This window comes from Rhinopithecus roxellana, chromosome 7, assembly GCF_007565055.1.
Source record: "Rhinopithecus roxellana isolate Shanxi Qingling chromosome 7, ASM756505v1, whole genome shotgun sequence".
Classification (NCBI taxonomy): Eukaryota; Metazoa; Chordata; class Mammalia; order Primates; family Cercopithecidae; genus Rhinopithecus; species Rhinopithecus roxellana.
Window position 1 is genome coordinate 95,617,250 of NC_044555.1, and position 17,215 is coordinate 95,634,464.

Sequence of the window (17,215 nt, forward strand, 5' to 3'; positions counted from 1 at the left end):
AACTTTCTCCATATCAGCAATAGGGCTGTTTTACTTTCTTCTCATTCGTGTGTTCACTGGAGTAGCATTTTTAATTTCCTTAAAGAACTTTTCCTTCACATTCACAACTTGGCTAACTGTTTAGTGCAAGAGACCTAGCCTTCAACCTACCTTAGCTTTTGATATGCCTTCCTCACTAAGCTTAATTATTTCCAGCTTTTTATTTAAAGTGAGAGATGTGTGACTTTCTTTCAGTTGAACACTTAGAGGCCATTGTTGTGTTATTAATCGGCTTAATTTCAATATTGTTATGTCTCAAGGAATAGAAAGACCTGTGGAGAGGGAGAGAGATGCAGGGGAAATGGCTGATCAGTGTAGCAGTCAGATATTTACAACATTTTTTTATTAAGTTCACCATCTTATACAGGCACAGTTTATGGTATCCTAAAACAATTATAATGGTAACATCAGTGATCACATATCACCATAACAGATATAATAACAATTTAAAAGTTTGTAATATTGTGACAATTACCAAAATGTGACACAGAGACAAAAAGTGAGCACATACTATTGGAAAAATTGCACTGATAGACCTGTTCAATGTAGGGTTGCCACATACCTTCAATTTGTAAAAAATGCAATGTCTGTGCAGCACAACAAAATGACACACAAGGTATGCCTGTACGATGGTCAGCTCCCTCTGTGCATCTCTATAGAGTCATCATCCCTTGTCACCTCTGTTCATACCTGTGTGATGACTGATTGAAATGGTGTTGAATATCATTTCCAGACCTTCCTATACTGTTGCCCTCTGTCTCAATTCCATTACAGATAGATAATGCAAATCACGACAATTGACTTAGTAATACTAATAATAAATAATACTGTGTTTGAATTACTTTTCTTTCCTTATTATTTCTTATCTAATGTTAAGCTTTCCTCAGTCAACCTTCAGCAAACTGCTGTGGTATGTAATTATCGTGACTATTCCTATATATTTTATCTGTGCGTAATTGATTTAAACCTCCTGTGTTTTGTAATTATTACTTATTTTTCATGGGAAAAACAGTTAACCATGACACCAGTTCTCCTGAGAAAACCACTTCTCTATTGGTTGGTTCTTTTTATTATGAACATTTTCAAATGAAAATGAAAGTAAAATGAATAATACAAAGAGCTTTCATATATCCATCACCCAGATTCAAAATTATTATGATTTTATAACATTTGCTTCATCTATTCGTTTTTACTTTGCTCAAATATTTTAGCCAAATCTCAACACAGTATCATTTCACTTATAAATGCATCAGCATTCATCTCTAAATAAATTGACATTTTATACAAAAACCACAATGTTGTTATTGTACTTAGTAAAATTAAAAATAATTGTTTAGTATTATCTAATACTCAGCCTATAATCATATTTCCCTATAAGGATAGTCTGTTCTTTAATCTCATGCTCTCTCAGTTTTTTTTTTATCCTGAAACCAGTCCAAATCATCTAATTTGTGTTACTAAACCCTGTTTCCCATCCTTCCATATGTTTTCTCCAACATACCAATTACTTTTGATTTAATTATCTTCTCCTCTCCCCCCATGGAAAGAAAAGTACTGTCTTGTATTTTTGGCATTGAATTATCTGTGGTAAACAATAAGGACCAGAAAAGTCACGGGAGTTTTTGTTGTGTTTTGTCATCTATATGCGCAAGGGTGAACCAGGATTTGCATTACCTGGGCCACCTGGGCCACCAGGACTTCCAGGTTTCAAAGGAACACTTGGTCCAAAAGGTGATCGTGGTTTCCCAGGACCTCCAGGTCCTCCAGGACGCACTGGCGTAGATGGGCTCCCTGGACCAAAAGGTATGGAGGCTGTCACTACATCTCAACTTGCTTTTAACTTTTATAGAAATTGACACCTTTGGGAAAGTTTATGGGTGATAAGCCCAATTAACTGGAAACCCCATGCTACCATTCTGTTACTGCTACACATTTTTTTTCAATCCTTCATTGATTATTTTTGTCTTTTATTTTATTGAATAGATAATAAAATCATGGCCGGGCATGGTGGCTCACGCCTGTAATCCCAGCACTTTGGGAGGCCAAGATGGGTGGATCACCTGAGGTCTGGAGTTCAAGACCATCCTGGCCAACATGGCGAAACCCCGTCTCTACCAAAAATACAAAAATTAGCTGGGCATGGTGGCACATGTCTGTAATCCCAGCTACTTGGGAGGCTGAGGCAGGAGAATCACTTGAACTTGGGAGGCAAAGGTTGCAGTGAGCCACTCCAACCTGGGCAACAGAGTGAGACTTCGTCTCAAAAAAAAAAAAAAATACAATCATATATGTTATAAAGTAACACTGAGAAGTCTTCCTTCCAACCCATCTTCATCCACTTTGTTCCTTTCCATCCTCTTATGTAACTATTTTTTATTTTCCTTTCTTCCCCCCCACCCCCCCACCCCGAGACGGAGTCTTGCTCTGTCTCCCAGGCTGGAGTGCAGTGGCGCGATCTTGGCTTACTGCAACCTCCGCCTCCCAGGTTCAAGCAACTCTCCTACCTCAGCCTCCTGAGTAGCTAGGATTACAGATGCATGCCAGCAGGCCTGGCTAATTTTTGTATTTTTAGTAGAGATGGGGTTTCACCATGTTGGCAAGGCTGGTCTTGAACTCCTGACCTCGTGATCCACCCGCCTCCACCTCCCAAAGTGCTGGGATCCTTCCCGTGTTTCTTACATAAATACTAGCCAATAATTTTTTTTTATTTTCTCTGTTCTTAAAGGAGAAAGTATTATCTTTTGGCTTTATTTGCACTTTACTTATTTTCCTTTAATTTGTATCCTGGAGATCACTCCATATCAATAGACAGAGATCTTGACTTTTTGAAAATAGGTGCATAGTGTTAAATTGCATGGATATACCATAGTTCATCCCAGTTGCTAGTTGCTAAACTGGATTTTTGCCAATCATTTATTACAAATAATGTCATAGTGAATAATCTTCCAGGCATATTATTTCAGATGTGTTCAGGTATAATAGTAAAATAAAGTGATAAAAAAGGATTTTCTGAATTAAAGGGTAAATGCATCTCTGAATATTGTCAGATTCCTCTCAATTTGCACCATTTTACACTCCCACCTACAATGTATGAGTGTATTTCCCCATAGCCTTGATAAGTGAGTATGCTGACAAACTCTTGGATTTTTGCTAACCTGATGAAGTAAGTAGGTTTCTAAGTATATTTTTAAACATTTTATTGCAAAAAAGTTTTAAGTACTGCGAAAAATAATAGTACAGTTAACAGCTGTATATCTACCACCCAGATTCTACAATGAACCTTTTATCTCCCTGCCAACGTTTTATTTTTAAAAATTTCAAAAATAACAAAGTAGACAGAACTTTATTGGGACTACTATATACCCATCACTGATATTTTACTATCAACATTTTACTGTGTGTGCTGTGTCACATATCTATCCATCCCTATCTCCATCCATTCATCTATTTTTGATGCATTTCAAAATAAATTACAACAGCTATATACTTCTCTGTAAATACTTCAGCATGCATAACATAACTAACATTCCATAGCTGTATATTACTTTTCTTTTGATATATAATTCACATTAAATGAGATGCACAAATCTTAAGGGTACATTTACTGGATTTTGACAAGTGCATACACTTGTATAACACAAATCCTTATCAAGATGTTGTTTTAGAAATTTTCCTTATGCCCCTTTCCAGTGACTCCCTTTCCCATCATTCACAGTGGCAACTATACTGTTGATTTTTTCATCGTAAGCTAGTTTGCCTGTTCTAGAACTCCTTATAAATGGAATCATATGGTATGTACTTTCTTTCTAAGGCTTCTTTCGCTCAGCATGTTTTTGAGATCCATCCATGTTGTCATGTTTATCAGTAGTTCTTTTCTTTCAATGAAATCATTGAGTATTTTATTATATGACTGTATCATGGATACCTGGGTTGTGTCAAGTTTTTGGCTCCTATGAGTGAAGCTGTTAAAGACATTTTTTACAAATCTTTTTTATGGATATGTGATTTCATTTTGCTTCAATAAACAACTACGAGCAGATTTGTTGGATCATAAGTGGATGCTTAGTTGTATTAGAAACTACTAGACCTTTTTCCAAAATGGTGATACCATTTTAAATTTACACCAGAGTGGTTTAAAAATTTCCATTGTTCCACATTTTCTCAAATTTTGGCATGTTGGTAGGTGTGTGGTAGCATCATATTGTGATTTTAATTTACATTTCCCTGATGACTAATGATGTCAAGTTCTTTTCTTATGTACTTGTGAGCTACTTACATGTTCAAATATTTTGTCCATTTTGGAAAATGGTTTGTTTCTCACTTTATTATTAAGTTGTAAGTGTTATTTATGTATCCTACATACTGGCACTTTCCTAGATATATGTTTATGAGCATTTTAGCCCTGGCTGGCTGACCTGTTCATTTCCTTAGTGTATTTTGATGAATAAACGTTTTGATTTTATTGAAGTTTCATTTATCAATTTTTTCTTATATGATTATAATTTTCTGTGTCTTGTCTAAGAAACATTTGCCTGCCCCAAAGTTGCCAAGGTATTCTATGTTTTATTTTATAAGCTTTATTGTTTTAGTTTCTATGTTTAAAACTATTACACATGTCAAATAATTTTTGTTCAGCATCATTTGTTTAAAATAACCCCCTCTCTATTGGATTACTTTGGGATCTGTATCAGATCAAATAATGATATATGTGTTGGTCTATTTCTGTGCTGTCAATCCTGTTTTATTTATTTATTTTACTATCCTTAAGCCAGTACCACACTGTTTATATTATTGTAGCTTTATAGTAAGACTTGAAGTCAGGTAATGTAACCCACCAACTTTGTTCTTAAAAAAAAAAACACACATTTCTTTGGCTATATTAGATCCTTTGCCTTTACTCTCAGAGTGGTTTAAATTTGCATGTATCTTACTGTGAGTGAGACTTGCCATCCTTTTAAGTGTTAAGGGCCATAGTTTTTTTTCTTGTTAACTGCCAATATCCTTTACCCACTTCTCTGTTGTTTCTTCTACTTCCTTGATTTTGAGTTATCTAATAATGAGAAGGAATAGAACTAGTAAAGCTGACTTGGATTTTTTTTTCCTTTCTGATTTGCAAGAAACCCGATTTCCCTGGTCAATGTTTTGGCTCCTAGTGAATAATCTGAACAGGGCCATGCTTCTGGAACATATTGGATTGATTTCTATTAAAGCAGTAAGACAGCCCAATCCAATTTTAACCAGGCTAGATTGTATTCTGCCAGCAAAAGCCCCCGACTAGCCCAATACAAACTCTGCTTAGATAAGCTCTTTAAAAAAATACCTTTCTGTTTTTGACTAAACAATTCAGGCCAGCTGTAAACTGTAATACTCAAAGTTACAAGTTGTGTTTCCCACCAGTTATCTCCCATGGCTGTAGACCTGTAACAACAAAAATTGCAGATAAAGATATTCGAAATGATATGTGGCAAACAATCTTCCTGTGGAAGTTACCCACTCACTGTATTTTGTCTATATATGTTCTTGAGACACAGTGGTAGTGGTAGTGAAGAAATGCATTGAAGGTTATTTAAACATGAATTTAACAGGTATTTGCCTAATCTTTGGAAGGAAATTAAGATATGGCATTCCCATATCCTCACAGGAGTAATTCTCAGTTATTAAAACCTGAGTACAGTTCTTTAGAGGCTAGAAGAATAAATGTTTGGGATATTCTGCCATGTAACTCCTTCATTCTTCAGACATTTATTATGTTCTATGCCAGGTAATACCTGAATCACTAGAAACTGAAATGCATAGTTTCTGATCTTGAAGATCTCAGGGATTGCTCTCTACTGTGAGAAAATCTAGGTGGCATCACCATGAAAGTGATTATCTCAATGGAAACTTCTATGAATATGTGTCACTAATATTTTGGATCAGTAGACTACACTCAAAACTCAGCAAGCAGATCACAATAAAAGTTCACCTACCAAACACACACCAATGACTGGGTATTAAAACTCAGTTACTAAACTGTAGGAAAGGTTGATGCAACACTTTCAAAACAATGTAGTGACCAATAATAAATTAATAAGGCTAATACTCATCATGATATATCTATACGAGGAAGAAAATGTGCTTAAGGTTGAACACTGGAATCACATTATGGAAAAGAGAAAAAAAGATGATTTTGGAAGCATTCAGTTTACCTCATATATTACTTTTGTTCAGGGCCTTACCTAAGGTGCCTGGAGAGGTTTTATATAGACGGTGACAGTTGAATTTAGTCTTAAGGGAAAGGTGTTCCAGGCAGCAGGAATGACATCCAAAGGTATTATTGTGACAAATATTGTGTGCTTGGAAATGTGGAAAGAAATACAAAAGTATATAATTTATGATAACAACAAATCTTTATAAGTAAATATGACGAACAACTGCATGCCTATAAATTTGACAACTTAGATTAAATAGACTAATTTCCTGAAAGATATAAATTGTTGAAGCTCACTAAAGAAGAAATAGGTAATCCAGGAATCTATTTGATAAAAAATTGAGTTGTAGTTGAAAACCCACCAACGAAGAAAACTACAAATCCAGATGGCATCATTGGTAAATTCTAACAAACATTTAAAGAAGCAATAACACCAATTCTACACAATCTCTTCCCAAAAATCGAAGTGGAGGGATCACTTTCCAACCATTACATGAGGCCAGCATTATTTTGATATCAAAGCCAGGGAAAGATATATGAGAAAAGAAAGCTGGGCTGGGTGCCGTGGCTCACATCTGTAATCCCAGCGCTTTGGGAGGCCGAGGCGGGCGGATCACGAAGTCAGGATATCGAGACCATCCTGGCTAACACAGTGAAATCCCGTCTCTACTAAAAATACAAAAAATTAGCCGGGGTGGTGGCGGGTGCCTACAGTTACTCAGGAAGCTGAGGCAGGAGAATGGCGTGAACCCGGGAGGCGGAGCTTGCAGTGAGCCAAGATTGCGCCACCGCACTCCAGCCTGGGCCACAGAGCGAGACTCCGTCTCAAAAAAAAAAAAAGCTATAGACCAATATCTCTCATGAACATAGACGTAAAAATCAAGTAAGGCTTATCCTTAGAATACAGGCTGGTTCGACATCTTGAAATTCAATGTAATTTACTATATCAACAGAGTAAAGAAAAAAAACTATATTACCATCTCAATAAATCCTGAAAATTATTTGATAAGTTTCAATATTCATTCCTGGAAAAATAGTCTCAGAAAATTAGGAATAAAAGGGAACTTCCTTAGCATGATAAAGACATTTGCAAAATCTTGATCCATTATGTTTAGTGGCATACAGATTGGAAAGCAAGAAAAAAACTCTCTATATTCATAGATGACATGATTTTATACTTAGAAAATCCTAATAAATCTACAAAAATTACTAGAACTAAAAGGTGAATTTAGTAGGATCATAGGACCAAGCAAATATATAAAAAATAATGTTTTTATATACTATCAATGAACAACTAGAAATAAAAATCAAACAAAAACAGTATAATTTACAATAGCATCAAATGACATGAAGTGCTTAGGTATGTATAGGTCTAACAAAAATGTGCAGGCTTTGTATGTGGAAAATTATAAAACAGTGTTGACAGAAATCAGATACCTAAATAAATGGAATGGTATATTGTGTTCATGGATAATGTTAAGATATCAGTTTTCTCCAAATCAATGCATAGATTGAAAATATTCTCAAGGAGAACACACAATTTTTCTTCTAAAATTTATATGGAAAAACAAATGACCTGGAATAGCCAAAACAATTTTGAGAAAGAAGTACAAAGTTGGACAATTTATAGTACCTGATGTTACGACTTAAAATAAAGCTACAATAGCTAAAATAGTGTGGTATATGTGAAATATAGAAAAATAGATCATTGTAACATAATAGTCTAGAAATACACCCACATATTTAATTTTTGACAAAGTTGCTAAGGCAATTTCAACAGAAAGATAAGTCTTTTCAACAAATGCTGATAAAACATAAAGCAATTGGACATCCATATGCAAAATAAAAAAACAAACAAACCAACATAACAAACATCTACCTGCACTTCGTACCTTGCACAAAATTTAGCTCCCCATGGATCACAGACCTAAATGCAAAACCTAACATTATCAAACTTCTAGAACAGAAGCAGGCAAACTTTTTCTGCAAAGAGCTAGAGAGTAAATATTTTAGTCTTTATGGGCTACGTTTATGGTCTCTGTCACATATTCTTTTTTTAACAACCCTCTAAAAGTGTAAAAACCATTCTTAGCATGTCAGCAGCACAAAAAGAGGCCTATAGGTCATATTTAGCCCATGGGAAGTACTTTGTCATCCCTTGTTTTAGATGAAAAAACATAAGAGAAAACTCTGTGATCAGATGTTAGGCAAAAACTTGTTAGAATACCAAAAAGACAGTTCATAAAAGAAAAATGGGATATATTGGACTTTATTAAAATTAACTGTATTTTCATATCATATATCTGACAAAGGACTTATAACCAGATTATATAATGAACTCTCAAAACTCAATAAGGAAACAAACAGCCGAATTTTAAAATATAGTTGGAAAAATGAGCAAACAATTTGAGTAGATACCTCACCAAAGAAGACACCCGAATGGCAAATAAGCACATGTAAAGATGCTGAGTATAATTTATCATCTGGGAAATGCAGGTTAAAACCACATTGAGATACCACTTCATAAATATTAGAATTGGCCTTTTTTCAAAAAGGATAACTGACAAAAAGTGCTGCTAAGGATGCAAAGTAACTCGAACTCTCATACATTGCTAGTTAATACGCAAAATGGTGCAGCCACGTTGAAAAACAGTTTGACAATTTCTTATATAGTTAAACATTGTCTTTGCACATGACACAACAATTTTACTCCCATAAAAAATGTGAAGCTTCACATAGAAACCTGTAGAACAGCGTTAGCAGCTTAGTGCATAATCACCAATAATTGTAAACATCCCAAATGTGCCTCAAATGGCAAAAAGATTGACAAAATGTGCATATTCATCTGATAGACTAATACCCAGCAGCAAAAAGCAACTACTGATACACATAGTAACATGGGTGAATCTCAAATGCATTGTAATAATTGAAAGAAGACGTATTCAAAAGGCTACATACTATATGATTGCATTTGTATGACATTCTGAGAAAGAAAAATCTGTGAGACATAAAATAGATCAGTGGTTGCCAGGTAATTGGGATATGGGGATGAGCTGACCACAGCACACAGGGGCTTTTTTGGGTTTACGAAAATGTTCTATGTCTTGATTTTAGTGGTGGTTATATGACTATATACCTTTGTGAAAACTCATCAAAGTGTACACTAAAAAGGCGGAATTTTAGTACATGTAAAAATTGTTTAAAGTGAGAGTGGCAGAGGGACAGTCAGAAGATGGAGAGATGGACAGTGAAGTTTCTAATGTCAAAGAGATGTTTTACTAATGATGGGAGAAGCTTGAACATGTTTATAAGCCATGGCCCTGAGTTAGTAAAAAGGAAAATAATTGAAGGTTATCTATCTTAAAATATAGGTAACTTGAAGATATATTTTAAACTTATGAATATATAACTGTCCACAATGAGTTACAAGTAGAAGGAATATGTGGTTTGTAATCTTTTGTACTTTTTTGTGAAGTTGATTTAAGTATTGAAGTAGTGATCAGCATATGTTAAAATATAAGGTTGTAACTATTAATGAATTCCCTGTCCTCTGCTCTGGATACTTATGCGTACTTATCTTGCTGAATGAATGCCCAGTTTTTCAAGATTCTTGCTTAATATGATATGGTTCCCAAGGACTAGTGACTCAGGTGTTGCTTTTAATATTTAAACTGTATTTGTTTCTTAAAGGTGATGTTGGACCAAATGGACAACCTGGACCAATGGGACCTCCTGGGCTGCTGCTTTTAATATTTAAACTGTATTTGTTTCTTAAAGGTGATGTTGGACCAAATGGACAACCTGGACCAATGGGACCTCCTGGGCTGCCAGGAATAGGTGTTCAGGGACCACCAGGACCACCAGGGATTCCTGGGCCAATAGGTCAACCTGGTAAGATTAGAGTAAATGTGCATTTTGTAGCACTCATAATATATACATTGGTTAGCTCACCAATAAAGTGAAACCTACAAAACGGTCTTCCAGAAACAACGCTTAAGAAGCAATGTATCTACGTGTGTGATTTTATAAAAGTGGAACAGTACAGGACACAGCATAAAAGCTACTTTAATCCCTGATGTTTGCCCTCTGAGTTCATCTAAAATTGATGATTTCCAATAATGCAATTGCAGTGTGTTATTATTGATATGTAATTGTTGAGCTAGACATAGTCTTGGAAGCAGAGGCCTAGAAACTTCTTGTGCTGATCATTTCAGATCTGAGTAGCTGTGCAGCATTAATAGACCCTTGTGGAACCTCTTAACATTTCTTAGCACATGAGAACTAGAATTAGGGTTCAGCAAAACTTTCTGTAAAAATATATTTTAGGCGTTCTCATTTTATTTTTTTTCAATAAGTGAGTTGAGATTTTTTCCCTTTTTGCCCCCAAAATAACAATCATTTTGCAATTCATCAGCACTCCAAATCTTTACTTTTAATATTTTATATTGGATACTCAAAAAGGTCTTTTGTCAACACGTAACCTAATGGGTTTGCCTCTATAGATAGGAAATCATATGGTTCCTCTAAGTTTGTGTGAAAGCATATTGAGTTTCTGGATTCGGAGCTGTCTGGTGATGTGAATTCTCATTATCTTAATCTAGGTAGGTACAGTAAAGGCCACCTTGGGGCCATCATTATGTTATTGCAAAGCACCATAATAATTTATGAAATTAAAACAAATGTGAAATATTTAATTGTTCCTTAATTCACATGAATACATCTGAAGGCTTAAATACAGAGTTCAGATGTGCATACACTTATTTGAAGCAATGGCTATATGTTTCCTGACCTTAAATGACAGTAGATATTTTGTTATTATTCTAAAAATTTAGAAACTCGGGTTAGCAATATAAAAAGCCTATAAATGTTATTTTCATTTATGTACTATTTTACAGTTGATTATATGACACATTATACCCTTTTATGTTCCCTGACATGTCACTACTGATTTAAAACTAAGAAAACTTAGAGTGTTGCTTTGAACCAGGCTGTTACAAAATAGCTGCTTTATCAGTTATGGAAAAAACATTCTGTCCAACTAGCATAGCAGAGGGATCTTCAGGAAAAAGCACTTATTTTTAGGTTTGGCTACTAAAGGTTTGACCAGCTGTTTTTTGTTTGTTTGTTTGTTTGTTTTCTTTTGAGACAGAGTATCACTCTTGTTGCCCAGGCTGGAGTACAATGGTGCGATCTCAGCTCACTGCAACCTCCACCTTCCGGGCTCAAACGATTCTCCTGCCTCAGCCTCCCAAGTAGCCAGGATTACATGCATGCACCACCACGCCCAACTAATTTTTGTATTTTTAGTAGAGACAGGGTTCCACCATGTTGACCAGGCTGGTCTTGAACACCTGATCTCGGGTGATTCGCCCATCTCGGCCTCCCAAAATGCTGGAATTACAAGTGTGAGCCACTGCGCCCAGCCCCTGCTGTTTCACAGAGGTGGATAAAATGAACTTATCACTCCTAATATGGTGTTTTGTCATTTGTTTCAGTTCCAAAAAGTGCATGAGCCTTTAGAAGCATTTTGAATTCTTAAGTCACAGCTGAGTGAGAATAAAAAGAGGAACACCATTAATATGAATCTAAACAAAATACAAATATGTTAACACGTGTCACACTTTTTCAGATTTACCAGATACTCTGTAATGTTTTATTAATTTAATGTTCTCTCTCTCTTTCTCCCTCTGTTATATCATATATCTGACAAAGGACTTATAACCAGATATAAATATCATATATAGATAAATATAATATAGATATAAATATGAATATAGATATAAATGTAATATAGATATAGATATATTGATTTATAAAGTATAAATAGGATGGGCAGGAAGAAAAGTAATAATGCTGAATTTAACTTCATCTATTTGTAAATATATGTATAGCCATAGAATTGAAGATATTAATATGGTTCAACAAATAAATGAAATTAACAGGAACTAGCATGAAAATTTATTGAATTCACTCTTAATATAGAAATGCTCGCCGGGCGCGGTGGCTCAAGCCTGTAATCCCAGCACTTTGGGAGGCCAAGACGGGCAGATCACGAGGTCAGGAGATCGAGACCATCCTGGCTAACACGGTGAAACCCCGTCTCTACTAAAAAAATACAAAAAACTAGCCGGGCGAGGTGGCGGGCGCCTGTAGTCCCAGCTACTCGGGAGGCTGAGGCAGGAGAATGGCGTGAACCCGGGAGGCGGAGCTTGCAGTGAGCTGAGATCCGGCCACTGCACTCCAGCCTGGGCGACAGAGCGAGACTCCGTCTCAAAAAAAAAAAAAATGCTCTCAAGTCACAGTACTTTTCATTTTACTATGAGATGGACCACATTTCATATTTATACAAGGCACATATACTCACTTTTTAAGTAAATTTTACTTATATCACCAAAGTAGAATATTATCTTAGTTCATTTAAAAAAATCCTGATTTATGTCCATAAATCTCAATAATAAGGTAATCAGAAAGATTATTACTTATATCTTGACAAACCTACTTAGGTTTCATAGCTGAAACTCTAACTATCAATGTTTTTGTAATAAGCTTATTTAATATACTTGTATTTCATTTTGCAGTAGAAAAAATGCAAAATATTATATACTGTTATCTCTCTATTGTAGAATGTTTGCATTATGCTTTTCAGGCTTTCCTTTGGACTCCAGTTTTCTATTATTTAATTAAGCTTTTACTATTTGCCTTTCTCTTTTCCAAACCAGGCTATACAATTTAACATGTTTTTAAGTTAAGGTCCCCTTGAATATCAATTTTGCATTCCATAGCAGAGAAATGAAAGAAAAATTGCCAAAGGACTAGAAACAAAATATTTTTCATCTCATGACCTACTAACCCAGGCAGAAATGGAGGTTGTTGATTCTTGTTATTTTCTTTGGCCATTACCTACACAATTACTGTCTTACTGAATTTTTTTAGAGATCGGTTAAATATACTCTATTTCATGTTCACAGATCATATCATAACCAGAATCAAATGTGTTATAGTGCCTGTCCAGTCTCAGGACAAAGCGTATGGCTAAATCAGCTAAGGAGGAAAAAAAATTTCATCACCACTAATGTGAATCAAAACAACAACAGCAAAACCCAAGGAATTGTTTATGAATTATTCATGTCATTTTCATAGATGAAGGAGAAAATAGTTTTCTAACACTTTAAGAGACTACAAAACCCTTGGGTAGGGGGAGAGCATGTGTATGTGTATGTATGGAAAGTTCTCACGCATAATACGTGTTTTTGAAATTTTCCTTTTTTAATAAACTGGTTCCATTTGGCTGCCAATAAATTTAGAACATCAATATATCCCTATATCACATCTGTAGACATATCCATATAATTCTTGTTATTGTGGGGAAATTTAGCAGAACTTTGGGATTTATATTGACTTCTTCATCCTGGGTCTTACCAGGATGTGTATTCCTGACAGCATTCATGGAAAAATTCATGCTATGGAAGGAAGTATAGTATAATGTCTGCTATTACTACTACTAATAATAACGATGAAGAAAGAAATCCTTGCCTAGTGCATGCAAGCTGTTTTTCCATAATCATATGCTAGTAATTATTGATTTATCTATACCCAACCTGTTGTAGTATAAAATTAAATTAATTTTTAAATTTGAACTAAACTTTAGGAGCTTAAATTCCAAAATGATTATTTAAATCATTAAGTCAGAGATAAACAATTGAAAAGCTGACCTTTACCAAAAGGTAATACTTCTGTGAATGTAAATATTTTATTGGCGTTATTGGCAAATACATTTCATTTATAGAATATGCTATATGAACATCTAAGCAAATACCTAAAATAAGTTTTTTCACTCATTTCTAATATATGATAACAGTGAATCAATGTCTAATAACTTCTGTTTGTAGAGTTTTATGTTCTAATCTTTAAATGCTTAGTTGTTTTTCCCCTAACCTAACGAATCTTTTTGCAACTTACTTCTGCTTGGGGGCTCAACTTGCTGCTGAACTGTAATTCCCTGCCTCTTGAACATCAGGTCTACCAGGTACTGTAGTTCTTCCTCAAAAGCCATATCTTAAAGTAAAGCTTTAAACATGGAAAACAAACATTTGTCCAGATTTAAGTCTTTGGTTTATTTTCCTTATTTTATGGAACTGCTCTCTCGGAGCATGTTTCAAAAGATAAATTATTTATATTGAAAACCCAACTATTAAAAATCTTTGTGAGCTATAATATAACAATAGATAATGATCCATATAAAGCTATAATCGTGTTCACTGTTAGGCATCATATCATCTTTCACAAATATGATATCAAATCTCTCATTTTTATAGTCTTTTGCTATAAAATGGCAGCATTGGAACCATCGCTACTTTGCCAACTGAGTGTAATTCTCTAATCTTCAAAGTGGATTTTGTCAGTTTAGGGCCATGCTGAAATATGACATAAAACAGATCTTAAAACCCTAGCATCTTACTCTCTACAAAAATAATCACCAGTGAGTCTTCAACAATAAATTTAGGTCTTATTGTTGAAAGGACACTTGGAATGATCATCTGGCTCAACCCCTAGTTTCCAATTGGTTATGGCATAATCCCCATTTAGCAGATGAGGATCAATGTTAAGTGACTCACGTAAGTCGCACAGCTGGTAGGCTTTGGAGTGTGAACTTAATTCTTTTCCCATAAACACATTCTTTTTTAACCACCTTGCTTTTGGAGGAGAATCAGCCTTACAGAAACTTACTAAGGTTAAATATTTTTTGCTGTGTGATTTTTTTTTCTGTGAAGTCTTGGTTGGAGAAACAAAAGATGACAAAAAATACTAATAGTAATGTATTATTAATGTATTTTTAAAACGATGTGCAAAACAAAGGTAAAATATGATTTAAAAGTTCAATTTAAGTGACTTATTCAGTAATCAATAATTTTGGGAGCTCATAGAAATATGTACTAATAATTTATAATACATTAGAGCAATGCAAATTTAAGTGTGGTCAATAGACCAGTGTCGTCGAATAACTGTTATCAGTCTGCAATAGGATTAATATAAACGTTGAGAACAAGCATTTAGAAATTTTTATAGCAATTTGATAGTGTAATTGTTATCTGTTGAATATAATAACCAAAAAGGTAGGCTTTTATTTTGCATCTTTGGCTTTTTATTTCAGTTTTAGTAATTTTTATTGTATTTTATAAAAATATTAGTCCGTGATTAACTAGGAATTAAGAAAAGATTGGCCTTTCACCAGAAATAATTTGAGAAGCACTGTCTTAGAGCAATCTGCTTGAAAATCCTAAAGCTTGATTGTTCAGTTATTTTGTGTGCATGATGTCAAAAGTATCTCTAACTCACTCTTAGGTCTGTTATACACAGTGTTCTATCACTTGTTTACTAGAAATATAACCAGATACATCTTTTAAAACTACTTCAGTACTGATTAATATTGATATTGTATTAACTAGGTTTACATGGAATACCAGGAGAGAAGGGGGATCCAGGACCTCCTGGACTTGATGTTCCGGGACCCCCAGGTGAAAGAGGCAGTCCAGGGATCCCTGGAGCACCTGGTTCTATAGGACCTCCAGGATCACCAGGGCTTCCAGGAAAAGCAGGTGCCTCTGGATTTCCAGGTAATTTGTTTAAAGTTTTCTCTGATTTGGATTAAGGAAATTAAAACTAATACGACTCTGGCAGATAATTCTCATGTTACACTTTTCTAGATTGATGTGATCCCTTAAGGAAGAGTATTAAATATCTATGACTGCAGGAAGCTCACTTTGCTATTTTCACTGCACATTTTCCTCTGTGAGAGTTCCAGTTATATATTACTGTATAACAAACAACCCCAAAAGTTAATGGTTTTAACCAACTTTTAATTTTGCTGAAGACTTTGCAGCTCTAGAATTAAGGGATGACTTGATTGGGTCATTTATCTCTAACTCACATGGCCCCAGCTGGAGAGTTTGGGGCTGAAAGGTCTACTTCTAAAATGGCACTTCTCTGACATCTGGGTGTTCATTAGCTCACATGTCATCTCATCATCCATGGTACCTCTTCACATGGCTTAGGCTCCTCACATTATGGTAGTATAAGGCTGGTTGCTCCCCTTCCATGGCAGCTGGCTTCCAACAGAGAGAATCCCACAAGAGAAAAGTGAGTGTTTCAGAAACTACAGGTAGAAGTGGCAAGATTTCTTTTCTTTCGCTCTCTCTCTTTCTCCCATTCTTTCTTTCTTTTTCTCTTTCTTTCCTTTCTTTCTTCCTTCCTTCCTTCCTTCCTTCCTTCCTTCCTTCCTTCCTTCCTTCCTTCCTTCCTTCCTTCCTTCCTTCCTTCTCTCTCTTTCTTTCTTTCTTTTTCTTTCTTTCTCTCTCTCTCCCCTCACTCCTCTCTCTTTCTTTCTTTCTTTCTTTCCTTTTTCTCTTTTCTTTCTTTCCTCTCTTTCTCTTCTTCCTTCCTTCCTTCTTTCTTTCTTTTTTTTTTTGAGACAGGATCTCACTCTGTCACCCAGACTGGAGTGCAGTGGGACATGATCACAGCTCACTGCAGCCTCAAACCCCTGGGCTCAAGCCATCTTCTTGCCTCAGTAGGAAGTACTCCCAAGTAGCTGGGACTACAGGCACATACCACTACACCCAGCTATTTTTTTTTTTTCTTTGTAATGATGGAGTCTCATTATGTTGCCCAGGCTGCCCTCAAACTCCTGGTCTCGAGCAATCCTCTGAACTCAACCTCCCAAAGTGCTAGGATTATAGGCATGAGCCACCGTGACTGGCCTGCAAGACTTCTTTTAATCTAGGCTTGGGAGTCACACAATGTTATTTAGAAAAGTGTGAGGTGCAGAATCAACCCTAGTTCCAAGTGAGGGGTTTATACTAGATTGCATATACTGGGACATATGGTTCACTGGGGGGCCATCTTTAGAGATTAGCTACCAGAGTGAGTCTCCTTATTCATGAGTATCAGCAGTAGTAGGCATGAAGGTCAAAAAGTCTAAAACTTAAC

The 17,215-nt window shown here is 35.4% G+C and overlaps 1 protein-coding gene across 3 annotated transcripts in view; it reads left to right on the forward strand.

Moving 5' to 3' along the window:
* The window catches only part of COL4A5 (collagen type IV alpha 5 chain), a 298,599-nt gene that overhangs the window by 190,826 nt on the left and 90,558 nt on the right, over nt 1-17,215 (forward strand). For all 3 annotated transcript variants that reach the window (XM_030934587.1, XM_030934588.1, XM_030934589.1), the window contains 3 exons: nt 1,692-1,842; nt 10,007-10,120; nt 15,676-15,843. In XM_030934587.1, the coding sequence (XP_030790447.1) occupies nt 1,692-1,842; nt 10,007-10,120; nt 15,676-15,843 (433 nt within the window). The remainder of the gene's footprint in view (nt 1-1,691; nt 1,843-10,006; nt 10,121-15,675; nt 15,844-17,215) is intronic.